This window comes from Aspergillus udagawae (genome assembly GCF_001078395.1).
Source record: "Aspergillus udagawae IFM 46973 DNA, scaffold_3, whole genome shotgun sequence".
Taxonomy (NCBI): domain Eukaryota; kingdom Fungi; phylum Ascomycota; class Eurotiomycetes; order Eurotiales; family Aspergillaceae; genus Aspergillus; species Aspergillus udagawae.
In genome coordinates this window covers 1602355-1628143 of record NW_025091266.1, presented here as the reverse complement: position 1 = coordinate 1628143, position 25789 = coordinate 1602355, and the positions used below count along the sequence as shown (strand labels likewise).

At 51.4% G+C, this 25789-nt stretch overlaps 8 protein-coding genes across 8 annotated transcripts; 5 read left to right on the top strand and 3 right to left on the bottom strand.

Moving 5' to 3' along the window:
• Nucleotides 1-761: 761 nt before the first annotated feature.
• Aud_004428 (putative C6 transcription factor) lies at nucleotides 762-2956 on the top strand (the record flags this gene model as incomplete). The annotated part of the gene is made up of 2 exons (XM_043289368.1): nucleotides 762-2130; nucleotides 2175-2956. The coding sequence occupies 2 exons, from the start codon at nucleotides 762-764 to the stop codon at nucleotides 2954-2956; spliced, it is 2151 nt and encodes a 716-aa protein (XP_043145303.1).
• Nucleotides 2957-3383: 427 nt separating this feature from the next.
• On the top strand, nucleotides 3384-4769 carry Aud_004427 (putative guanine deaminase; the record flags this gene model as incomplete). The annotated part of the gene is made up of 1 exon (XM_043289367.1): nucleotides 3384-4769. The coding sequence occupies one exon, from the start codon at nucleotides 3384-3386 to the stop codon at nucleotides 4767-4769; it is 1386 nt and encodes a 461-aa protein (XP_043145302.1).
• An 86-nt stretch (nucleotides 4770-4855) lies between these two features.
• On the bottom strand, nucleotides 4856-7509 carry optF (small oligopeptide transporter, OPT family; the record flags this gene model as incomplete). The annotated part of the gene is made up of 6 exons (XM_043289366.1): nucleotides 4856-5055; nucleotides 5104-5373; nucleotides 5420-5634; nucleotides 5678-7005; nucleotides 7062-7250; nucleotides 7438-7509. 6 exons carry the CDS (start codon nucleotides 7507-7509, stop codon nucleotides 4856-4858), a joined length of 2274 nt encoding a protein of 757 aa, XP_043145301.1.
• A 1361-nt stretch (nucleotides 7510-8870) lies between these two features.
• On the top strand, nucleotides 8871-10038 carry Aud_004425 (FAD-dependent oxidoreductase; the record flags this gene model as incomplete). Its single annotated transcript, XM_043289365.1, has 3 exons — nucleotides 8871-9251; nucleotides 9305-9702; nucleotides 9753-10038. 3 exons carry the CDS (start codon nucleotides 8871-8873, stop codon nucleotides 10036-10038), a joined length of 1065 nt encoding a protein of 354 aa, XP_043145300.1.
• A 2031-nt stretch (nucleotides 10039-12069) lies between these two features.
• fos-1 (sensor histidine kinase/response regulator Fos-1/TcsA) lies at nucleotides 12070-14196 on the top strand (the record flags this gene model as incomplete). The annotated part of the gene is made up of 1 exon (XM_043289364.1): nucleotides 12070-14196. One exon carries the CDS (start codon nucleotides 12070-12072, stop codon nucleotides 14194-14196), a length of 2127 nt encoding a protein of 708 aa, XP_043145299.1.
• Nucleotides 14197-15949: 1753 nt separating this feature from the next.
• On the top strand, nucleotides 15950-18098 carry Aud_004423 (S53 family peptidase; the record flags this gene model as incomplete). The annotated part of the gene is made up of 5 exons (XM_043289363.1): nucleotides 15950-16161; nucleotides 16211-16474; nucleotides 16522-16742; nucleotides 16814-16934; nucleotides 16979-18098. 5 exons carry the CDS (start codon nucleotides 15950-15952, stop codon nucleotides 18096-18098), a joined length of 1938 nt encoding a protein of 645 aa, XP_043145298.1.
• A 375-nt stretch (nucleotides 18099-18473) lies between these two features.
• akr1 (putative aldehyde reductase (AKR1)) lies at nucleotides 18474-19805 on the bottom strand (the record flags this gene model as incomplete). Its single annotated transcript, XM_043289362.1, has 7 exons — nucleotides 18474-18827; nucleotides 18875-19003; nucleotides 19053-19340; nucleotides 19395-19479; nucleotides 19534-19547; nucleotides 19607-19694; nucleotides 19759-19805. 7 exons carry the CDS (start codon nucleotides 19803-19805, stop codon nucleotides 18474-18476), a joined length of 1005 nt encoding a protein of 334 aa, XP_043145297.1.
• A 1888-nt stretch (nucleotides 19806-21693) lies between these two features.
• On the bottom strand, nucleotides 21694-23877 carry Aud_004421 (uncharacterized protein; the record flags this gene model as incomplete). The annotated part of the gene is made up of 2 exons (XM_043289361.1): nucleotides 21694-23009; nucleotides 23619-23877. 2 exons carry the CDS (start codon nucleotides 23875-23877, stop codon nucleotides 21694-21696), a joined length of 1575 nt encoding a protein of 524 aa, XP_043145296.1.
• Between the last annotated feature and the right edge of the window lie 1912 nt (nucleotides 23878-25789).

The window sequence follows — 25789 nt, the reverse complement described above, 5'->3', positions numbered from 1 at the left end:
GAAACCCGTCGGCCCCCGAACTAGTCAGGGGAGACGAGGTCTCATCGTGCAGAGTTGAAAGAACCTGATTTGCAACGTCTCGCTTAAAGGTACTCTCTTAGGGAGGGGGTCGAGGCCTCGAGGGCGTGACAAAATAACGAGCGATGAGCGGGTCGATCGAATGGCAACGACTGATTAGCCTAAATAATTGATGGATTGACTGGTTCAGATCAGAGACAGACCCTTGTACCCTTGTAACTGCTGAAGACAAGAAATGGGTGCCGCCTTGGCTGTGGATTTGCTTCGTTCCTTACGGGGGTCATTGATGGAGAACATGCTGGAGAATATATTGACAGTCCGCAGGCACAGAGAAGTCGCATTCATGAGGGACAAATCCAACCAAACCAAGATCTCTACGCCTGGACAGTGAATTCTATTTTCAATAGAGGAAAAAATGCACCCGGTGAATGCAAATAATCATTAGGTCAATGTAACGCTGCTATCTTGCTCTTGACTGGCAGTATTTGCTTCTTCCAACATTCCTAGTCTCGGTTCCAACTCTATCGCCGATTACTCCGTATCTGCAACATTTCCATTTCCTCTTCCAGCCAACAACAGCTCTCCGTCAAACCACATTCTTCAGTCAATACGACAATACATGAATCTTCCTCACCATCACTTATGATTGATCACTAAACTTCCACCATCTTTCTTGGCGTCGGATCACTATGGCCTCTCGTCCGAGCGTGATCTCCGCCTTTCGACACTGACCGCAAACCACAATGGCCAACGGCACGACCGCCAGGGACAAGGAGTTTCGCGATCAGTTGGGCAAATTCCGACTCGAGTCCGTCGTTACTTCGCTTCCTCCTCTCCACCCGTCCTCTTCTTCATCCCAGTCCCAGTTGCAGCCTCGATCCGTGCCTCCTCTTTTTCCACCGCCCAACTCCTCCACCGCCAGTGCTGCTTCCCCGCTGCAGCCTTCTCACGGCACCCGCCCCAAACGCGTCTCCACCGCGTGTGATTTCTGTCGCAAACGCAAGAAAAAATGCGATTTCCGATATCCCAATTGTTCTGCGTGTACTCGCGCCGGTGTCCGATGTACTGTTCCACCACCTGGTCCGCAGATCGCCAGCGCCTCCGTCCCTCGCGACCAGCTCGAGAATCTTCAGAAACGCGTAGAATGGTTAGAAGATGTCCTCCGACGGAAGACAGGGACATCGGTGGCTGAGATACCAACGGGGAGCAAGGTGGATGGGGAAGGCGATCCGGATTGGTGGTACCAGGTGCCCGCCTTAATGGCCAGATACAGCAATCGACACTCCATCGGTGCGGGCAGTGCTACGACGTCAAGTCCTGCCGGTAGCGGGCGAGGGTCCTCGACCGGTCCGCCAGCGTCGGAAACGTCGGGATTTGGAACAGAGTTGCCCAATGTAGGGGAGATTTTTCGCGACCAGCTTGAGCACCGTCGGCCGTCGGTCGCACGCCCGACAGTGTCGGCCCCGCGCGTCATCCGTTTACCGTCCTTGGAAGAGGCGGAGCGAATAGCAAGCAATTACTTTGACAGTATGGGTTACCAGTATCCTTTCTTGTCGCGACCGGACTTTATGGCGCTTCTACGACACATCTACGCGGGCGGAGTACCGACTCCGGAAGATCACTACTCGTACCATATCACGATAGCAATTGCGCTGTTGATCGGATCGGCGGACGACACGCAGATAGGCGAGTTCTATCGTGCTAGTCAGCAAACGCTTTCGCTGGCCTTGCAGAACGAGGACCTAGCCGCAGTACGGGCATTGCTGAGTCTGGCGCTATATACAATGTTTGCGACCGCCGGCCCCAGCGTGTGGCATGTTCTGGGGACGGCCATGCGACTGGCGACTAGTCTTGGTCTTCACAAGATGCGGTCCTCGGCTAGTCTGATGGAGGAGGAAATGGCCAAGCGGGCGTTCTGGAGTTTGTATAATCTCGACCGGTTGATTGCATCAACTCTCGGGCGACCGTTGGGGATTGCTGATGAGGATATCAGCGTGGGTTTGCCCCGGGAGTTTAATGATGACTGGACTGAAGTGCCCGGAGGCAGTACCATGACAATTCCGGTTCAGGTGGTTAAGCTCCGCCGCCTGTTCTCCCGGATCTATCGTTACTGTGAGTTCTTTCATGGCGGTTTACTGTTCTGGCTAACAAAGTAGTGTATAACAATCAACCGCCCCCTGATCCTCAAGAAGTCTCGATGATGCTGGTTCAATTCCGGCAAGAGCTTGATGACTGGCGCACGTCCGCGCCTGTGTACCCCCCTGCATTATTGTACTCGACCAGCTACTACGATTATCTCTACTACACCACTCTGCTTCTGATGTACCGCCCCAGTCCGCGGAATCCCACCCCTGACGCCACTAGCATTGTTAGCTGTGGCGACTCTAGCATTCAGGTCATTCGGTCATACTGGGACAGCTATTCAGTGGGCAAGATCAAATGGATCTGGCTGACGCTGAGCCAGACGTATTTTGCTGGAATTACCATTCTCTGGTGCTTAGAACAAAATTCACGGGCCCTTCGGGATGGACAGCCGCCCTTATGGCAGCCGGATGAGCAGATGATGCGCCGGGCCATCCAGGCGGTGATTGTGCTACTGGAGGAGTTTGGCAAGCGACGACCGGGAGTGGAAAGACTCGGGGAGACCTTTCGGGGTCAAAGTTCGATGATTTTCAGCCAAGTGCCATATCAGCAGCAACAACGGCAGCAACACCCGCAGCAGGAAACACTGTATCCCCAACCACAGCCACCTCCTCCCCCTACACCACCGTCTTCGCTGCCAGCCATCCCACCGCCGCCGGTGCCACTGGCGCCGATGCTGGATGATGTGTTGCTGGTTGATGGGATACCCCGGCAAATTGACCCTCAGTTGGCAGAGCAATTGTTTTACTCCTATGATTGGTTTCAGGAGGAGATGGCGACATATTATACCCTATAGTCTATAGTTTTGTTCTTGTATATATTCAATATCACTGCATCTGCATGCCTCTTGGCGCGCAACGTCCCTCATTGTATCACCAATGAGGCAGAGTCCAATGCTTCTCCTAATGCTCGTATATCCGTCTCGCTGGGAGTAGGCATGCTGCAAACTGTATCAAGTGGAACGACCTTTTCGTACCTGCCCGCATCATTGGGAACCGAAGCCTGTTTGCCTCGAAAATAGCTAATACTGTGCACATATATATTCATTTAAAGAATTATAATCATCGTCGACATCAACTAGATGTTTCTTCAAAAAGCAGTCCGGTATCATTGCACGCTGATCTCTGCGTCACCTGCAGCTGCCCCGCACTGATAACCATCGACCGTCAACACCCTTCGTTCTTGTGCCATCACCTTAGAACTTACATACTCCCAGCCATACAATGAATGCAACACCAACAGCAACAGGCCTCCCTCTCGCCTTCCACGGCACAATCATCCATTCTCTCTCCCCTACAGACCTCCAGATTCTCCCCAACACCTTCCTTCTAGTCGATATCGCCGGCAACATCCAGGCTCTGGTCCCCAACACCGACCCTTCAACCATCAACACGCTAATCGCAGACAATGGCTACGCACCGGATGTCTTCCCCGTCAAACACCTGCCCAAACACTCCTTCTTGATTCCAGGCTTCATCGACACCCACAACCACGCCCCGCAGTGGGCACAGCGTGGCCTAGGCCGCGGCCTCTCTCTCCTCGACTGGCTCGAGACACTCACCTTCGCGCACGAAGCAAAATTCGAAGACGTAGAGTACGCAAAACGCACGTACAGCGCCGCCGTGGACGGCCTCCTCCGGCAGGGCATCACTACAGCAAGCTACTACGCCTCCAAGCATCTAGCCGCGACGAAGATCCTGGCCGAGGTATGCCGCGCCAAGGGCCAGCGCGCGCTCGTCGGCCGGTGTAACATGAACCGGCATGCACCGGGGTGGTACCGCGATCTTAACGCGGGAGTGTCAGTCAAAGAGACTAGGGAATTCATCCAGTGGGTGCGCGAGTTCAACGCAAACGACGACCGACCGCTCGTGAACGCGGTGATCACGCCTCGGTTCGCGATCTCCTGTGACGAGGAGGTCCTCTCTGGCCTTGGGGCGCTGGCGGCTGCGAACCAGGACCTGCGCATCCAGACGCATTTCAACGAGGCAGAGCAGCAGATGGAGTTTACGAGGCAGCTGTTCCCGGACTTCCGGCATGAGGCGGAGCTGTATGCGCGGTTTGGGCTGCTGAATGAGCGGTCGATCCTGGCGCACTGTATCTTCCTAGAGGAGGAGGAGATGGAGACGCTGGCGCGGCTGCACTGTGGCGTCGCGCATTGTCCTATTTCCAATACGACGATGCAGGCGTTTATGGTTGCGCCGGTGCGGGAGTATCTGCGGAGGGGGATCAAGGTCGGATTGGGGACTGATAGTGGCGGGGGTCATTCGATTTCCATGCTCGAGGTGATGAAGCAGGCATTTGTGGTGTCTACCGCGCGGGCGACCGAGACCCGTGGCGCCGATCCGGCGTTGTCGGTGGCGGAGTGTTTCTTCCTGGCGACTTTGGGGGGTGCGCAGGTGTGTGGGCTGGACGACAGGGTTGGGAACTTTGCTGTCGGCAAGGAGTTTGATGCGTTGGAGGTACGGACTCGGGAGGGGGTGGAGATGGATGTCATGGCGCCGGTGGAAGACGGGGATGCAATTGAGGTCATCTTTGAGAAGTTCTTGATGACGGGAGATGACCGCAATATTGCCAAGGTGTATGTTAGGGGCCGTGCTGTCAAGGTTTGATCTTAGATGGGGTGTACTTTATCAATTGGTGGTTCCCGGAAGGAGACTGAATGGTGATGAATTCGTTATATGTGAAAAAAATCTATCTATTCCCATGTCCCTTTCGGTGGCCCAAAATATCCCGAAGATGGCAAGGGTTTAAGAGGCGTGCCCAACCCATCCGCGGTTTTGCGATATACTACATTCCCCCACCAGTGCAACGGGCCGGCAGGAAGCACGATGCAAAAGAAAATGATGACGGTGGCCACGGCGACGCCGGAGTCGAGGGCGGCAGACAGAACGTAGTCTGGGCGAGTCAGTACAAGCATTACCATAAGAGGCGAACATGACTCACTGTACTTTGACCACCATGCAGGTTTCCTCCGCTTGATGATTCCATTGAAGATTACATTGACCACCCACCATGAGGAGAAATTGATCCCTGTTGCAGGTGGAACAAGGCTCATGGCTCCAAAGGCGACGGGCCATGATATCTTGTTAAAGCACTTCCATCGCCGTCCAAGGACAAAGGTGATGACAATTACTACAGGTCCAGCGAGGAAGAACCAGAGGAGATTACCATAGATTTGACCGGGAGAAAAGTTTCGTCCAGGACCCAGGGCGCCTTGTCTGTCAGTAAGAGTTTCAAAAAGAGGGAGGGATGCATTTACCCCATATCAAAGAAGCAGAATATGTCACTCGACCGTGAGGACAGGTGAATCCACCCTCCGCATCTGGGGTGCAGATGTTGTCAAATCTTGTGATCATAAAGACGGTGACACCGCATTGAACGATGGCTCCTACGAGGGTGGCTAATCCTTGAGCCATGAACAGTGTACGTGGGGCGATGTGGAGATAATGGCCGAGCTTCATGTCGGCCACAAATCTAAACAGTCAGCTTTGTCGGTTGGTGACGGGATCATACTCACTCTAGACCCTGGGAGACAGCCACATAACCGTAGAACTTGAACACCATGTTTGCCATGGGTCGTCCCAGAAAAGCATACCCTCCGATGAACTCCGTGATCAAGTTCAATTGATTGCTGCTGATGTTGGTCGTAGCCTTGATGATCCCAACTGGAACGAAATAGATCATAGGAAGGATAAAGGCCATCACAACAGCCCAAAACGGAAGCCCCGTGTGCCAGACTTCGTTGGCGACAATGCTAAGCGCAAATATCAGAATCGTCACACCGGCAAACCACCACCAAGGAACGTCTGCGTAGGCAGCAATCAATCGCGCATGGATATCCTTCTTGTTCCTGCCTTTCCATTGCTGCCACAGATCCTTTCCGTTATACAGCGCAACGTGGACAAAAATTCCCGTAAGATTGGCGAATGCGATCCCATAGGTCAATGCATAGCCTGCCGGAAGAAACATGGGTGAGTAACGGCGGTACGCCTCTGTGTCAACCGTTCCATCCCTATTCATGACATGCTTGGTGAGGTACGGCCTGCCGGTGTTGTCAAACGTGTTGGAGTTCATCATAGGCATGTAGGCCGAGTACCACGTGTTGGTGTAATAGATGATAGGGCAGATGATCCAGTAAAAGAAGGCAAACGACCCCATCACATTGAGTCCCGCCCAGAAAGGAACGAGGAGCGGGCTCTGATTCGCAAAAACAACCTGTGCCCAGTCAAAGGTCAAAAGAGACATCCCCAGCCCAGTCTCTTGGCCAAACAGCTGATTGACGACGACGTTATGTGGGACAATCCAGCAGACGAAGCTGAACGTGCTCAGCGCGGTGAACAAATAGCCTGGGACAAAATACCAAATAGCGCCGACACTAAACACTACAAGAAAGAAACGGAGGCGGGACACAATCCACCCATCCGCGAGTAGGTTGCTGCGTGAATGCAATGTCTGTAGCACCGCAGCGTTTGATAACACCCCAGGCCAAATCATCGTAGCAGGACCAACGAGCCAGCGCGACGCCATCCCTGCCAGACCGAAGCCAAGTAACTGGGTCGTAATAACGAGTACCAGGTGCAACCCACCTCGTGATGGCATCCCGTAGAACTTCACGGCAGCCTCGATCACCTGGGTAGCTGAAGCAGATCCAAAGGAGACATTGGCCATAATTGTGATCAAAGCATGCTCCTTGATATTGAAATGCCGGTCCGGATTCGCCCAGCCGAGTGGCACCCATCTTGCCCACGCGCAGCCGATCGGATACGCCACGAGCTGCGCAACCAGAGCACTGATGCTGACGCTGGGCTGTCGCAGACTAAAGAACTGATTCAACCCGCTTCCCACCTGCTGATGCATTAGCGACTTGATCTTCGGTTCGTAGCAAGAGATGTGTGACATACAATAGTGAATATGATGCCGATGATCCACACGCGCACTGTGTTGACAGGCAGACTCACGTCGTCAACTGGGTGCACCACGGCGCGGACCTCAGGAAATGGAGAATCATCTGCTTCATACGGGAGGATTTTTTGAGCATCGTAGTCGTTGAGAACGCTGGCATGCTCGTGGAGCGCTGTTGGAGATGCTCCCTAGTCAAGACTTCTCGTTAATAACCAAACCTGCACCTATCGCATCACCAGTAGATATTAACGGCAACATTGGCTGATGGATCGCAACGAAGCTGTCCCACTTGAATAAGGAAAAGAAAACACTGTGGAGACAATAATATAGGCAGGGAAGTGTGCAATAGAACATGGATTGCGAGGCGAAACCCACCTGAACCGATCGCCTGCATTGGACCTTTTCATCTTCTGGCGAATCAACATGAGGACTCTGGATCCCAGCCATATCTTGGCTCTATTAAGCTGCAACGTGGAAATGCCACTAGGGTATGCTCGGAATCAGCCTAGACGATCTAGTCCCGATAGTAGACTCTCCTGACGGATCGGAGTTGGGTCTGGTTTGGTGGAGTTCGATCAGAAAAAGTGCATTGGCTGTTGTAGGTGAAACCCCAGTTGCATGGTATCTGACGCCACGATAAGTAGCTTATTTCCTAGACTTGAGAGATGATGCAGTCAATGATGTATGTATACGGGAATGGGATAGAATGCATGAGAGTTGACTATTTTCACTGTTCAATGCAGCGAATGGCTTCTGTTGTTGTTAGGCTGTTGCCCTTTCAACAATCTCAGGCTAAGGCATAAGGTGAATACAGTTACTCCATATGGAATGCACAATCAATGAAACAAGTGAATAGTTAGCATGCTGGTGGTTTGGACTCTATTGGCTGTTTGATGGGATAAATCATCGTATTTGCGTCCGCAGAGTGAATTCTGCATGACTGACGAGACTAGAGTCAGGTGATTACTCTGGCTTCGGGTGTTCTTGAAGGCTATTTCGACCAAGACTACAGTGTATAGTCAAAGGAGACACCAGACCGAATTGATGAGGAAATTCGTCTGGAAAAGACGCTGATAATATATTTACTGGGAAAAATCAGAGCAATCATTGGACTGGGTCGCCAAAAGGATGAAACTACTTTGCTTTCACACGGAGTAGCTTCGGTAAAACTCCTCAACCCACAAGATGGCATTATTTGCAGCATGACTCGTAAAGTCATAAGGAATCATCCCATTTTTCGCAGATCTCAAACTATTGGCTCCTCTGGCTCTTAGCCAAAGTCTTCAGATAAGTGCATTCTCCAGGAATAGACATCCCTGGTCTGTCGGGAGGGGCCGCTAGTTTCTTCCATATTGGTCGGATCATTAAACCTAAGGTGAGTTGACGTGCCTTGCAATGCTTTGGCTGCAGATTAGTCTATCTCTAGTCCATTGTACTGATAATACTATCGTCTTCTACCAGCGGGTAGAGCCGACAGCCAGATCTGAGCGCTCTCCAATTCCAACGCAGACGTCAGGAGCCATTTCTGCTAAGAGAGTCGTGGCTGGCGGATATAAAAAATGAGCTGCAATGCGTTTGAACGGTGACGGGGCATAGTTTGTGTTAAAGGTTCATTCCCAGATACACCAGGTCCCGACCGCACTGACCAGGATCTTCTCTCTTCCGGCAGCTTTCTTGTGCCCTCATGCTTTTCCTCTGAGAATCCAGCTTATTGATACTTGGGAACTATCCCATTCCCATATTCCGTAACGCACAATCGAGCCCCAAACGTCTACAGAAGTATCAACGAGAAAGATTTCACGCACAAAATGGGGGAGTGCGATCAAAGTCTCCACAAGTCTCCTGTACCCTTCTCACAACGTCCGATCATCATTCTAGGCGCAGGGATTATAGGGTGCGCTACAGCAAGACAGCTCCTCTTGAATGGCTTTCGCGTTGTGGTTGTTGCGGAGTTCCTGCCGGGTGACCAGAATATTTTTTATGCATCAGCCTGGGCTGGAGCAACATGGCATGCTGCTGGCGGTATCAGTCCTGAATATCGATACCTTCAAGCTGTTACGCATCGTCATCTGTTGAGGATGGCGCAAGAAAGCCCCGAATCGGGAGTTTGCCTTGTGGATGCGCGCGAATATCTCGAAGAAGCGCCATCCGAAAACTCCTCAATCTGGGGTAAAACTGTGGTCTCAAATGTAGGTAACGGAGCGGTCCCGCTCATTGTGTATCGGCATACTGACGGAGGTAGTTTCGCGAACTTGAACCCGGCGAATATCCTCCTAACTTCCACAGCGGGTGGTCATACCAAACACTGGTAACGGATCCGACACGTCACATGCCCTATCTGCGAAAGGAGATAACCGCTCTTAGTGGCCAGTTCATTCGGAAGCGGGTTGAGTCTCTCGAGGAACTATACGCCATGTTCCCCGAGTCAAAGGTCTTCATCAACGCCAGCGGGCTTGGAAGCAAAACCCTCACTGACGTCCAGGATGACAAATGCTTTCCTGAGCGAGGCCAGAATGTCTTTTACCGTACTGACAAGTGTCGACAAATGTACTTTCGCAATGGAAAAGAGTATACCTATGTCATCCCCCGTCCTTTGTCCGGGGGAGTAGTGTTGGGGGGAGTCAAGCAGCCGAATAACCTGTCAGTGACGTTCCTGTGCATGCAGCTCTGACGAAGCTAACAGTATATAGGTCCCCAGAGATTGATATGGACGTTGCCCGAGACGAGATCGCGCGCGCTCATTGTCTCGCCCCAGAGATTGTTCCCGCGGATCCCCCCCAAAAGTCATTGAGCTATATTATCGGAATTCGACCGTCACGGCAGGGTGGGTTTCGCTTGGATTCGGAGAAACTGGGCCAGCGGACAATCTTATCAGCTTATGGATTCGGAGGAGGCGGCTATGCGTTTTCGTATGGTATAGCGGAAGCGCTGTTAACGATGTTGGAGGAGTCTGAGAGAGAAAATGTGATCTTATAACATCTCTATGTTAACTTTGGGCACCACTTTAGGAAGAATCAAAGAGCATTATAAGCTTGTAGGTATTGTTGTTCCGATTCTATAGATGTAAGTCTATAAAGTGTGCTTTAGGCTGACCAAAATGCCTGGAGTGACATGTGATACCACATTGAATTGGCGAGCTTCTATCCTGCCATTCCAGGTCGTGTTGCCGTGTCCACAAAGCACAACGACAATGACAAGTCGGCTAAGATAGTAAGTAAGATTACTGTGATGCGAAGTACCAGACTTCCAAGAAACTTAAGCTTTCACAAAAGTTCGACCCCTGCTGACCACGTTGAGTCTGACCTTGTCGATGCGATTCTTCGTGAAGCTTTGGCGTCAGCGGGTCCTCCCGATTGAGATCCCTGACAGGTTTTCAAGCTCAAAACAGCGAAATTTACTCCAACTCGAATCAGACTCATCTCGAACAAGCGCTTCCAAGCTTTTGGCATGTTTCCATTGGGGAACCGATCCACCCCATCGCGCACTCAGCCACCCAGTACCCAGGCGCGCGGAACCAGATACGCAGACTATATTCCACTTCTGATAAGAGCATGGTCTTTTACAGTTACTACCCGTTTAATTAATCTATCAGAATTCGAGGCAACGAGGAGTGCTTTCGGGCAGATCAGGTGTGCATATGAGCTCTGAGGTCTCGGCCGAGAGCTAACCTACTACGGAAGGAATGCCACACAGAATATGTCCTCATGTCGTCAGCCCTGTTGATCGGCTGAGCCGTCGGCATCAGCGTGTCATCTTCCCGGTGATCGCTGGGGTGATATTGCCGCTTGCTTTGAAGTGCACTGAGAAATGCCAACACGAATGTTGGGCTATGGGAAAGGAAAAAGCACTGGTTATTGGGTGCGGTCGTCGAACCCAATGAGTTCACGGCTCACCAGTCAGATGCAAGGGATCTGTGTGGCTAGGCCGCTTGATTGGGTTTAGTAGAATGATCATGGGCAGACTATTTTGTACGTGCCCTGGTTTCGGGACTTCAAGTCGACTGGATGATCCAGATGTAATCGTATCAAAAGTTCCAGGTTCCAGGGGACCCAGGAAATTAACCAGTAGTGCTAGAGATCTAGAAATTGTTTGCCTCTCCATGCGAACAATCTTCAGGTTAGAGAGGTACAGGGGCAAAGAGGCTTACTGTTTTGAGACTTTTTCCCATCTTAGTATTGTGGGTCCCCTACTTAACTTTTGGAATAGCGGCACAGGAACCTGTTTTTCGTCATTCTGCGCGCGAATCTGGAACGGCTAGCCTTTCCCCGGCGACCCCGCAGCCGGCTGGAACTTCCTTCCAGCCAGTCACTTGGTGTTGGCAGATGACAGAACGGTGCAAGCGTACTTAGATATGTAAGAACTCTTTCTCTCAGTCCGCTGCCTGCGATGACGTGGGTGGTGGTAGTCTACGGGAAGTGTGCGACTGGTGATTGTAATATTATACTTATTATGGGCCTGCTGGCTTGCAGGCCTGCAACTGGTCCCTTTGGAATGGTCTTGACCAATTCCAAACCCACACTAAACACAGGTCAATTATCATCATTATTATAATTTGCCTCTTGACCGTCAAAGCTGACTAAGTTGCTCTGCTAAGGAATTGCTAGATACTAAAACTGCTTGAATTAGATTACGAGGGGCAGCGAAGAATTACCGGCTGCGACTGTGGAATTCTACTCTACCTCTTTCTCATTCATCTCTTTCCACATTTCACGTGCATCTGTTGAACAACCATCTGCTGACCATCGTCTGCCGTCTTCTGGGTGAGTGGACTGGTCCAAATTCCTTCTCGCAGATCTCATCTTCGTCCGCTCAGTCGGTTCTCGATCCTGTTTCGGACCCCTCGGTTGCGCCACAGGGGAAGGAGGCAAAAGGCAGAGCCACAGCGCATAATTGGAAACTAATAAACAACACTCTCCTCATGCGTGTTCTGCAGTAGCGAGTTCTCTGTTAGCTTCTTTTCTGCTGTTACCTCGCTAGCCTAGTTGCGGAGGATATCAGCTAGTCAAAATGGCACTCGACAAGGAGCTCCTTCACCTTAATCTCGGGGATGGCCAGCAGCGACCCTACAAGCTCTCCACGGTCGCTACTCCTCCTGATGAAGAGCAGCTCAATCTCGAGCGTACTGATAAGGATGCAGCTAAACCGCCGCAATCTCCACGCTGTGACACGCCGCGTGATGCCCACGGAGAGGTCGCACAGGACGACACTTCCTCGCTAAGTCGAATTTTCCGCTACACTCCTATACCGACCATCATCCTCGACTCGTCCTTGCGCGTTGTGGAGGTGTCGGAGAGCCACCTTACTTTCTGCGGGAAGCCTCGAGACTTCATCCTAGGAGCCTCCGTCTACGACCTTCCACTCGCTACGATACCTGCGCCAGACATTCCGACTTTGAACGGTGCCTTGCACGTGGCGATTACGACCCGGGCTGTCCAGGTTATCGAAACTATCCACCTTCCCAGAATCAGCTCGTATTTTTCACTGAAAATCACTCCTATCTTCCAGGGAAATACCCTGCTGAACCTGGTCTTGGAAGCGCACAACGTCACGAGGACGCATAACGAGTCGCTACATAATGCCTACATCAACGAGACTTACAAGATCCTGGTTGACACAGTCCGAGATTACGCTATCTTCATGCTGGACTCGCGCGGCAACATTGCCACATGGAATTCGGGCGCCGCGATTATCAAGGGATATAAGACGAGTGAGATCATCGGTCAGCATTTCTCGATCTTCTACGGACCCGAGGATCGACTGGCGGACAAACCTGGCAAGGAGCTCGAATTGTGCCTACGGGAGGGAAGAGTCGAGGATGAAGGCTGGCGGTATCGTCAGGATGGTTCACGGTTTTGGGCCAACGTAATGATTACACCCATCTTCTCATTCGGTCGGCACGTTGGTTTCGTCAAAGTCACGCGCGACTTGACCGAGCGCAAAGCGGCTGAAGCACGGATGGTCGCAGCCTTTGAGGAATCATCCAAGATGAAGAGCGACTTCTTGGCCAATATGAGCCATGAGATTCGGACTCCCATGAATGGAATGCACCTGGCATTGACCATGTTGGGGAGCACGGAGCTCAACGCTCAGCAACGTGAGTACACCTCTATTATCGAGGATTCCATGTCGATTTTGCTTCAAGTAATCAACGACGTCCTTGATTATTCCAAATTATCCTCCGGCACCTTCTCTCTGAACACGGATATCCTGAGCGTCGAGAATATTGTGGGAGCAGTGGTACGGAATTGCAAGGCCTTGAACCCTGCTGTGGAGATCACCTGCACCATGCCCCCGGGCTTCCCAAAACTGCTCCGGGGTGATCCGCTTCGGTATCGGCAAGTAATTCAGAATCTCGTGGGAAATGCGATGAAGTTTACCGAGAAAGGACATGTCAATGTCACCCATAGCTTCGCAGTAGACGAGCACGATTCCAATATGTACACAATCACGACAGAAGTCACTGATACTGGCATCGGAGTGCCCGAAGATGCCATCAACACCCTTTTTACCCCATTCACACGGTTTGCGGATTCGGCCACCAAGCGCTATCAGGGTACAGGACTTGGCTTGTCCATCTGCAAGAGCTTGGCAGAGCTGATGGATGGCAGTGTTGGTTATAAACCCAACCCAGAAGGAAAGGGTAGCTGCTTTTTCTTGACGGCTCGCATGTTTGGTGTCGACGTTCCAGCGCATAATAAGGGCGCCGCCCCTGCTACCGCCGAACATACATACGAACCCATAGAAGAGGTCAAGCGGATTGCTCCCCATATGCACATATTGCTGGTGGAAGATAATATGGTGAACCAAATCGTCATGCTGAAGCTCCTCAAAAGCCTCGGTTTCGAACGTGTCGACACGGCCTGGGACGGCGCGGACGCAGTCCGACAGGTGAGGCAAACACCTCTCTCCTACAATGCAATTCTCATGGACATCAACATGCCGGTTATGAATGGACTCGAGGCAACGACCAAGATTCGTGAAGTGAACAACGAAGTCCCGATCATAGCACTCACCGGAAATGCGCTCAAGGGAGACGCGGAGACGTACCTTGCCAGGGGCATGAATGATTACGTCGCCAAACCGGTTCATCGCAAGCGGCTTGTGCAGTTGTTGTGGAAGTGGCTTGGTTCGTGAGCAACTACTTCTCTGGCCTGGCTGGCCGACGGTTCCACCATTGGGACAAGATCTGATTGTCCTTTTATAACTTACTGCCCGCATCCAATCTGGGATAGCTCTCGCCCTCAAGTGAGCGGGGGACTCGCTCATACCATGCGAGGTCCTATATTCGGTCAGCTTTTGACCTGTTCGGCTGATGCATCCTCCATAGCCTCATCAATCGCCAAAAAGAAAAATAATGGCTCTGGGTCAGCACATGGATCTCAGCCTCTCGGCGGGGGTTTCACGTCCTCATACGTTGACCATTCACACAACTCCCTACCGACTCTACCCTTTTGTTATTTGCCTCTTCGACCACAGGCTCGTCATTAATCATTCGCCCGTCATAGGAAGGTGAATCGTCTCAGAGATGGATTGATTCAATTGTCGGACTGTCGGGTTGTCCGGCTGGGGTAACGCAGTAGTTCGGACAGGTTTGACTAACGGTCAGAGAGACATGTGGAACGAGACTATATCCTCATGACAGGGATCTGACGGCTGGCGAGCAATTTATCTAGACCGGGATAGCACCAAGCATCCTGCCGGTTATGGCACGATACTACTGAGTCGTTGTCTATCAAGCCGCTACCCAAGTTGGCTTTATTCATGTAGCACGAATTGATGGCATTTAATGGTGACATGAATTGATGAGTATACTTCTACGTTTAATCCGTTCAGTGTACCTCTCCAGACTTTTTTATGGTATTTTGTGGTGTCACGCGGCTGTGTGTGTACCCCCCTGTGACTTGCTCAACCTTTTGCATCCGCTGGGGTTAGGCTCTCCACAATTTTCACCATAGCAGTGACTGCACCCCGATGAATTCCAATCCTACCCCATCCAACACACTGCTCCTGCAAATCAAAGCGTCCGTCCTTGTAGTGCTTCTACCATCACGGATTATCAAGTCGATCTTTACCTATTTGGCCCTGGATGCGGACTAGATCGGCGGTGGGGTTGAGCTAAAGCTCAACCCGAGAAGTTAGAACCTCCTGAACTACAGTATCAATTGGAGCGTTGGGTTGCTCGGCGAGAACTTGTTTACGCTTTGCGCATGCTTCTTCATGGCTTATCTTCGCGGCCGCTGTATACCGAGGCTATGCTTACAAGACGGTCAATGCCGCAATATCCCATTCAAGTCAGACAGCTCTTTTCGAAACCAGAGGGTCCTGCCTTGTGTCTGTGCGCAAGAGGTGAACCTGATCGCCTGTCTTCTAACTCGTTGAAGATATGAAGATCGTGGTTGTGGATTCTTCACATGGCTGTTTGGGCGAAGTCTCTCCGAGGCACGGAAACAGCTGCGCTGGTAACTGACTGCATCTTCAATTACAGTCTTGCTTCTTGTCCCGGATAATTGAAGGACGGGTTGTAATAAGCTTCAGCTAGCCTTCCTTCCCCGCTGCGGCACAACGCCATGAACGAGTTGAAAGAACGCGGTTTCACACATCCTATCCCGGTAGGACACAACCCCTGGTTGATGTAGATCGACATCACAACAGAAGCTGATCCTCAATCTTAGCATGTGCTGGCTTCTGTTAGTTCCGTTCTGTGCCAGTGCTATGCTCCACTGCAATGTTCCATCGTGATAGGCAACCTCAGGGTCTAATCCGTGATGGGCATGATATGCGAGTCGTGCGGGGGTTGTCGATCAGGAGAGATGGGCCCTGGAGATTATATAAAGCGGTTCCTAGGGCGTTCTTGCTGGCTACACACAAGCTGGACTTGCGCTCAACAATGCGATTCTCACACGTACTCCTGGGAGCTGCAGCTGCAGCTGGCGTGCTCGCTAGTCCCACCCCGAACGACTATGTCGTGCATGAACGTCGTGCTGTCCTACCACGCTCCTGGACGGAGGCGAAGAGACTGGACAAGGCCACTACGCTGCCTATGAGGATTGGTCTCACGCAGTCGAACCTAGATCGTGGCCATGACTTGTTGATGCAGGTGTATGTGATTTGACTAAACTTTGGTGTATTTGCCGTTGACGAGATGTAGATCCGATCCTCGCTCGTCTCGCTACGGACAGCATTTCTCCGTCGAAGAGGTTCACGATCTCTTTGCTCCGAGCCAGGAAACCGTCGATCATGTTCGAACATGGCTTGAGTCCGAGGGCATATCCGCCGACCGCATCTCGCAGAGCGCGAACCGAATGTGGCTACAATTCGATATCAGTGCAGCGGAAGTGGAAAGGCTACTTAGGACTGAGTATTTTCTACATACACATCAAGGCACGGGAAAGTCGCACATTGCTTGCCGGGAGTACGTGTTGCCCTTCTCTCTGAGTGATAAACATGCTAATCATGCAGGTACCATGTCCCCCAGTCCGTGCAACGGCATATCGACTACATCACACCTGGCATCAAGTCACTAGAGGTGAACGGAGTCAAGAGAGCTCGGAGCACTGAAAAACGTTTATTGGGAATCCCCCTGCCGCCAATTCTTGAGCCGCTGACACTGCCGTTATCCGAGCTGCTGGGTGATACATTGGCATTGTGTGATGTTGCAGTCACACCCGCTTGTATTTCAGGTATGTCCACCGACTCAAGCCGCATCAACAGAAGCTGCGTCTGTCGTTACGACGATCTAACCAGGTAGCAGCTATGTATAACATAACCAAAGGCACAAAGGCCACCAAGGGCAATGAATTGGGCATTTTTGAGGATCTAGGGGATGTCTATAGCCAAGAGGATCTCGACCTGTTCTTTTCAACTTTTGCACAGTATGTTTATCCCTGCTGTGTCCTTTCGTCGCTGACGCGCCTAGGCAAATTCCCCAGGGCACCCACCCCATCCTGAAGGCCGTCGACGGCGCTCAAGCCCCAACCAGCGTGTCCAACGCAGGCCCTGAATCCGACTTGGACTTTCAAATTTCGTACCCGATCATCTGGCCGCAGAATTCCGTCCTCTTTCAGACAGATGATACATTTTACCAAGCAAACTACAACTTCAGTGGCTTTCTCAACACGTTTCTCGATGCCATTGACGGATCCTACTGCAACGAAATCTCCCCTCTAGACCCGTCGTACCCCGATCCCGCCGACGGCGGCTACAAAGGCCAGCTCCAATGCGGCGTCTACCAGCCCCCCAAGGTGCTCTCTATCTCGTACGGCGGCGCCGAGGCCGACCTCCCTATCGCCTACCAGCGCCGCCAGTGCAACGAGTGGATGAAACTCGGCCTGCAGGGCGTCTCCGTCGTCGTCGCATCCGGCGACTCCGGCGTCGAGGGCCGCGGCGGCGATCCCACACCTTCCAATTGTCTAGGCACCGAGGGTAAAGTCTTCGCCCCGGACTTCCCAGCCACCTGTCCCTACCTCACCGCCGTAGGCGGGACCTACCTCCCCCTCGGCGCCGACCCGCGCAAGGACGAAGAAGTCGCCGTGACCTCGTTCCCCTCCGGCGGCGGCTTCAGCAACATCTACCAGCGCGCAGACTACCAGAAGCAAGCCGTTGATGACTACTTCTCCCGCGCAGATCCCGGGTACCCGTTCTACGAGAGCGTGGACAACAGCAGCTTCGCGGCGAACGGCGGCATCTATAACCGGATTGGACGCGCGTATCCGGACGTCGCGGCCATCGGGGACAACGTCCTCATCTTCAACAAGGGCCTGCCTACGCGCATCGGCGGCACCTCGGCCGCTGCCCCAGTGTTTGCGGCGATTCTGACTAGGATCAACGAGGAGCGGCTTGCGGTCGGCAAGTCGACGGTGGGCTTTGTGAACCCTGTGCTGTATGCGCATCCGGAGGTGTTCAATGATATTACGCAGGGGAGCAACCCGGGCTGTGGGACGCAGGGGTTCTCGGCTGCGAAGGGATGGGATCCGGTGACGGGGTTGGGAACTCCGAATTATCCGGCTCTATTGGAATTATTCATGAGCCAGCCGTAGCTCTCTCCGCTGGAGGTAATGCGATCTGAATGGGATATAGCGTACCCTGGCCTCTAGGGTATGAGACAGAGACAGACTATCAATTGAATGTGACCGGTACTGAACGATTTTCAGACCGTAATCTCTTAAGGTTCAGATATAGAGTTGTTCACAGCGCCAAGTCAGTAGGATGGGCACTATGTGGAAAGAATACAGCGAGGCCAAATTCAGCAAGTTCATTTCACGGATTGATGCGCGCGGTTGTGGCCAGCCACGAGCAAGGGAATTTCAGCAAACATTGTTCGTTACAGGATAGTCATCTCATGGGATATCATTTTTATGTACCGCTCTATATCCTCCCCAAACCATATATACATCAATCATCAGGCATGACTTTTACATAATAACCTTGTGGGTGGCGGGCTTCTCATCCTCCTCGCCGAAGATGTTGATGTTCCAACGAGGCTTGTTGGCAGTGTAGGGGATGTTGAAGCGGCGGGGCTCCTTGCCCAGCGCAGACACCCTCTCGACCTCCTCGGGCGTAAGCTCGATCTCCTGGAAGTTCGCGGCAATTCGTGAAGGCGTGACGCTCTTGGGGATCACACTGTGGCCACCGACCTGGGACCAGGCGAGGATGACCTGAGCGGGGGAGACTTCCTGGCCGAGTCTCTTGGAGACGTCGGCGGCAACCGCCTTGACCTCGTCGCTGGCGATCAGGAGAGGGAGACCGAGCATGTTGTTACCAAAGGCCTATAGAAATCAGCAAGCTGTTGAAGTAGCAGGTAAAGGTGGCATACCGAGTAGGCAGTGACATGGATGCCCTTCTCCTTGCAGTAGGCAATCAGCTCGTTGCTCTGCAGACGAGGGTGACGCTCGATCTGGTTGGCAGCGGGAACAACACCAGTGGCCTTGATGATGGCCTCGAGCTGTAGAATGTGAGTTATCTGTCTCTCAATGCTGGTGCGGGTCGCTTACATTCTCAACTGTGTGGTTAGAAACACCAACGGCGCGGGCCTTGCTCTTGGGGAGCTTGGTCATGGCCTTCCAAGTATCAACAATGGAAATGCTATCATCGATTTCGACATCGCCCCCGGGGACAGTGCTGTCCTTGACGAGAGGGAAGTACTCGTCGCCGGTCTTGAAGGCAACGGGCCAGTGAACGAGGTAAAGGTCAAGGTAGTCGAGTTCGAGTTCGGCAAGGCAGTCATCGAGAGCCTTCTCGACAACGTCGGGGTGATGCTGGCTGTTCCACAGCTTGGATGTCTGCAATTGTTAGAATGGTGTTCAAGGCGATTGTGGTGATTGAGCCGAACGTACGATGAAGAGGTCCTCACGCTTGAGGCCGGGGATGTCCTGGAAGGCTCTCTTGATACCCTGAGCGACTTCGCGCTGGTTTTGGTAGCTTCAGGCCGTCAGTGTACATTATAGACGGATTCTGGATTATTGTAGAACCTACATAGTCGCGAGATCCTGTATGAAATTAGTGGATTATACTTCGGATGGTGTACTATAGGAGTTAATGTACGTACCAGGTGACGGTAACCAGCCTTCAGGGCGTGGTAGACGGCCTCACCGACCTGACCGGGGGCAGATTGCCAGGTACCGAAACCCAGCTGGCTGTTGGTTCAGGGTCAGTTATTGACTTTGGCAGTTCCAACGACGAGACGGAGGCCAAACATACGGGATCTGAGCACCGGTGTTGAGGGTGACCTTCTTTCCGAGAGACATTGTGATGGGAGTGTGGGTTAAACGAGTAGTAATGTGAAGTAAGGGTATCAAGGAGACGCAACTACAGAAGAAGAGACGAACGGATGGAATCAGAGAGGAAGAAGAGGATAGAAATAAGGCACAGCTCTGGGACCGGAGTTGCTCCGGTGGGGGTATGGGAACCTTTGACGACAGCTGGCGTGCGACAAGACGTGAAAGTGTGGCCTTTGCCGCATCCTGGACTCCTAATTCGAAACCATTGCCAATGAAATCAGCAAGAAGAATCCTATCATCGTCCTCAGAATGGCAACCCCAACCCCCACCATGCCCCACTGAGGGGTTCTACAGCTTTCCAGCGTGGGATGTCGTGTTTCGATGACATATGAACTCTAGGTGGCCATAAGACTAAGATGCGTCTCATCAGTGGCAGCTCTCAGATTACCCATGGAGACACACCCAGTTCGTTACTCTAGTCGTCTTCTCGCCAACTTCTTTTCGTCGACAATAATCATTCTTTAGTAGAAATCAGGGGCATCATTGGAGGGGAAAATGGGGATGATGTCATCACGGCAGCCCGAAATTAACCGTGCATTCCACGTGACCTGCCCGCAGGATAATTTCCCATTCCACTCTCTTTGGTCCACTTGCCCTCCTATGGACGGTCCAATCAGTGCCTCGGCTTTCCCTGAGTCTTGGGTATTCTCGGCCTTCAGCTCAAATCGGTTAATTCCAGTCAAATCGTAGATGGAAAAACTCGTTCCCAGCGGACATTATTCATCACTGTCCAAGAAACGAGGCTTCTACTCCGTATATTCAAATGCCCTCAGTTGACGGTCACACAGAGCTTTGCGAGATATGGTTGTTAGAACAGTTCCCCAGCTGACGCGGACGAGGGACGGATGCCAGAGAGGTCACAAACTACAAATAACTGGATTGATCCACAAATCCTCAAAGTGATCACCTTTCACAACATAGCTGATTATCGTTGGATATCTTCCAGCCAAATCATCACTTCCGTGCGCTGTCGGCCTGTAATTGGCAGCCTAGCTAGGAGTGTCCTCGGGCCCGCTCCGAATGGGCGTGAGTTCCCGATGCCATTTGGCGGACGCCGACGAGATACTCCGACTCGGCGATTCGTTTGGAATCATTTAAAACAGAAAATCTGTGCATCTCAACACGTCTGTTAGGCTACCTGTCATAAGATACAGCTGGCTCATTGAACCGAAATCAGTAATTGGATGGCAGCATTGTTTCAAACTCTCAAGCGTACGGTTGCGCAGGTATGTTGTTCAGGTCAACGCATATGAACATGTCACCTGGAAGAGAAAAGACAAATAGCTTTTTCTGGCGGAGAAATATGACATGTTGACCTCACTCGGGGCCCTATTATCACATATTTCCACTGGAGTAATGCATACACCTAGAGTGGATCACAAACTATCCACACTCATCATCCTATATGATCTGAATGCTGCTTATTTCTAGCACATACAACCATAGGGTGTGGAAAACAAGGCTTCCTGTCGGCTTGGCTGTGCTTAGCTAGTAATATTAGCGCGGCTAGAAGCTATACACACCCTATACGGCCTACTACATTGTAGAAAAGAGATGCTACACCATAGGACCAGTATGGGTGAAAAAAGTAAGCTAAGATTGGTTTTATTGGGTTTCAAGTTCATATTCAACTGTGACATTACACGCGATGAGGTATCTTCGGATATGATCTTCAACTCGACTGCTTTACACCATCTTGAACCACTCGGTTATGAAGATATCAGTGTAGAAAGGATACCTAACTGCTATAAAAAAAAATCAGACTACTCAGGATGTTGAATCCCTTCATGCCTTATGGGATGAACCATAGTTGTCACTCAACGAAAAAGCCATAGAAAAATCTCATCCAGATTCTTCAAATCTGCAAGAGCATCTGGCTGAGAACCCCGGCCGCCTCATCATAGAATACACTCTGATTCTTCACTGAAGTCCAGCCGTTCACATCAATCACAAAGCTCTTCCGGCCCATACGAACAATATCAAACCCACAGACTGCCTGTCCAAAACCAGTCGATATCTTAGCCGCCATCTCCCTCTCCTCACCAGTAAGCTCCGTAGGATCCCTCCGTTCCCGACCGTTGGCGTCTCGGACAACGACCCCGACAACAGCCGGCGAAGGGCGCGTAACGGCAAAAGAAAAATAAGGCCGAGGATAAAAGCCTACGGTGTAAGCTTTGACATCCTGGCCACCCTCGGCGGTCAATAGCGGTTCGTAGACGTAACTGGTGCCTCCCTCGGTGATACACCTAGGCACAGTCAGGCGCGGGTCGTACTCCGAAGCCTTGTTCCCGATCCTCCGAAATAGCCTCCGTCCACCACCGCCTGGGTAGTAGATATTGATATTGTGGTCCTCAGCATCAACAGGCTTCTCGACAAAGGGCTTGCGGAGCTCTCTCCCATCGACAACCAGCGTATTGCAATCCTCAGACAAGGACACCACAGGCTTAGTCAAGACCTCTTGACCATCAATCCGTAGCCCCAGCCCAGTCAACCTATCCAACTGTCCAAGCTTCGGTCCCCCGTCTCGGCTGACCTCGAGTCTCTTGGGCGTGCGCACCCCAAGATGAACCAGGACCCTGTGGCACAGCCGCCGATCCAGCAGGAGGCGCTGCATATGCAGATCGTTGAGCGAGACGCAGGGCCGGAGCTGGGTGTACGCGATTGCCTTGGCCAGCGGGAAGCCGTGGGAATAGAAGGCGATGAGGACATCGCAGTGTGGCCATGCCTCCACGGGCTTGTCCTGCAGGACCTGGTCTCCAAATATGACTATGTCGATACCGACTGTAGACTCTAAGCGGGAGAATATCTCTTGGTTGGCTTTGCTGCGGGCCTTTTCTTCCATTGCGCAGATGCCTAGCCTCAGTTTTCGACTGAGGGGTTTGTCGGGGCCGTACGTGCGGCGGCTTGGTTTGTCCATGCTTATGCGGTCACAGACATGGTTAACGGCTGCAGGGGGTTCCCTGCTGCTTTCTCGTGCAGAAACCATGATGGACTGCATGTTGGTGCTTCTGCTCAATTCCTGTTTCGTAGTTGATGTTCCCTGAACCAGGTCAGGGTCTCGCTGACGGGTACGTTGGGATAGGCTGATGCCATCGACAAGGCAGAATTGTTGTTTGTGCTTGGATATAGCATCAGATGGGGAGATAGTATCGATCTGAGGTTGTAATTTTTCTAAGTCGAGACAGAGATATCCTGGACAATTTAAGTTGCGCGAACTTTCACATGGAAAAGGCTTGCGGAAAATCCCTCAGGGTCCCAGGGGAGTGCAAACTCTATCTAGCTTACATACTATAAATAATCCTTACCCACCCTAGGCAACAGGCAATAACAGTAGCAAATAAAACCTTACTAGGGTCTTCAGACTGGGGAGATCGGAATCTATCCAATCGTATAGCTACTTGCGATCCAAATCAGGGCCAGGTCACCTACTTTTCCACCGGCCAAGTCCTATATGAGTCAGATTTGTCCAATAAAAAGAAGCATCACAGAAATATCTGAAACAAGGTAGCAGTAAAATTTATATTAATATACCCTAAACTAGTAAGTAAGCCATCATGCCCTGGTTAGGGAAGTGCAGTGACTCTGCAACCGGCCTTATAAGCGAGGTCGAATTCAACCCGCTCAGCATTAACAGCACTCGGTGTTCACGGCTGAGCCTCGATGTAGCTAAGTTACAGCTCATTTCGACAGCATCCGATAATCGGGCCCTCATTAACAAGCGTTGGAGGCCTTTTTCCCGTGCCCAGGGGAGAACGCTATCAATGTATAGTCGTGCAATACCGTTCATGACTGCGATGCCCGCCGAGGCCGCAACCTTGCCTTTAAGGCGAGCAAGGTAGCGCACTGTATCTGTTTGCGTCCGTTCCGCGGCGCTTTGCGCGAGGAGGCTGAGGAGGTCAGTTGAGCAGCCTGTGCTCTGGAATTCATCCACCGAGGTTGTGATTAACGTTTCGAGGTCGGAGGGTGTGACTTTTGTAATCTGAACGTAGTTGCCAGAGTTCGCAGACTCGAGAGCAGGAATGCTGGGGACGAGGGACATGGCGTAAACGATAATCAACCCCGTTGCTCTCTGTACCCATTTGCCGTTAGGCGTGATATACAAATGGATGCGCGTGCGGACACAGATTGATTCCTATGGCTGTGGTTGTGTTTCTCTGTTAGCAGAGGTCGTGGAGGGTCTTTAGGTCTGATGGTGAGACTGGCCCGTTCGTCCCCCAGCCTACGGTGTGGTTGAGTTTGCGCCCATACTTGGGGGACGATATCATGGCCAGGCCTGAGGAGAGAGGATGGGAGGTGAATTTTTCTCTGCCGTGTAGGGTCTGAAGGGATAACTTCATTTGCAGTGCAGCGATGGTAGCTTTACTGGCCAATGTCATCCTTGAATCTAACATCTTGACCCAACTCTTAGAGCGCCGGTTGAGTCGAATCATACATCATAAGTATAGACTTATAGAGTCCATAGCTGTAAGTCCATAGCTGTATGGAGTGCAAGGGTTCCTCCCATTGACATCTTAAATACTGAAAAAGTACTATAACAGTAATGAATAGTACGACAGCCGGTGCTGAAAAGGTGCGGATTGATCCGGTAGCAAAGTGGCTCGTCGTCACGTTCGAGAGGTCCTGGAACATGAGCAGATAGCTTGCAAGGACTAGGAAGCCAGTAATAAGGGTGACGCTCTCCATGAGGTTCCTGAACCAGTTGCTTGCTCCATTCCTGTCAAGTCTGCAAGAGCACACAGGAATGTCACAGGACTGTGGAGAATTCCTATCATCTTGGGCTTTCGCCGGGAGCTTTGTCGGACTTGACTTGGTTGATTTGTTGCCTTGTATAGCAATCCTATCCTGATCATGCGAATTGGGTGCACGTTGGGTCGGGTTGGACGTATTGGGCTTCGTAGATATGTCATTTCTCTCTGCATCATTCTCGGAACGATGGGTATCTTGATTTAGATGCTTAAGTTAAGTCCCAGTCACTCAGTAAGATCATCTTGACTCCCAATTAGATATACATGGCTCGAGTGTCACACTAAAATCTGAGCTCCAGAGACACGGTTTTCTCGGCCAAATCGAGTGCTCACATACTGCTTCTCCCCTTGCGGCGCATTTTGAGCTCCATATCGAACAAGGCCCCATTCTTCTGCCGGTATCTACCTTTAGAATCTTCGAACTGGCCCCTAAAACTTCAGCGCTGGTCATGTCTGTGAGCCTAACATGGATATCTCTTGGTGGTAACTTCTCCGTATCATCAATTGGTGACATGAATGACCCCATGATATCTTGGGTTGCTCAGATACCATGGCTGATCTCGCCGCACTTGATTCATGAGGTGAGCCCATGGTAACTATAAGTTGTCCATAGAAATCGAGAAGAAACCGAATTTCTTAGTCTTTTCTTCAAGGGAATTCCGCTGGCCAAAGTGCAGATGTATAGATGTATACATCTAAACTTCAGGGTAAATTTACTTATTGCACCCTGTCATAACCTCATCATTGTTCTAAATTGGTGGGGTGATTAAAATCAAAGATGCAATGGGACGAGACCCACATGCAAGCAACGAAATCTAGCATCATTCCTGCTCTTGCATAACTGAAGGTTAAAGAAAGTCACCCGATCAAAAATTTTGATGGGTCCAGATCCCGCCTCGCCCAGTTCAGTGGCTGTCCAAGTGACAGTTACTACTGCAAACGGAAATTCACAGCAGGAAAAGTATCTATGCAGGCCTCAAATGACCAGTGAGCTGATTCAGTCGCGCCACTAAGAAGAGCCACTGTTAATTGTCTTCTACATGTTAGTCAAAACAGCGAGGACTTATCATTCTGACCTTGAGTAATAATCTATTCTTCTAGAAACCGACACATGCAAGCATCGTTCTTGACGAGAGAAGACCTCTACCACTGATTCCTGACCCCGGCCGCATAAAACCTTGCAAGCTGCCCATTATTTTCTGTACA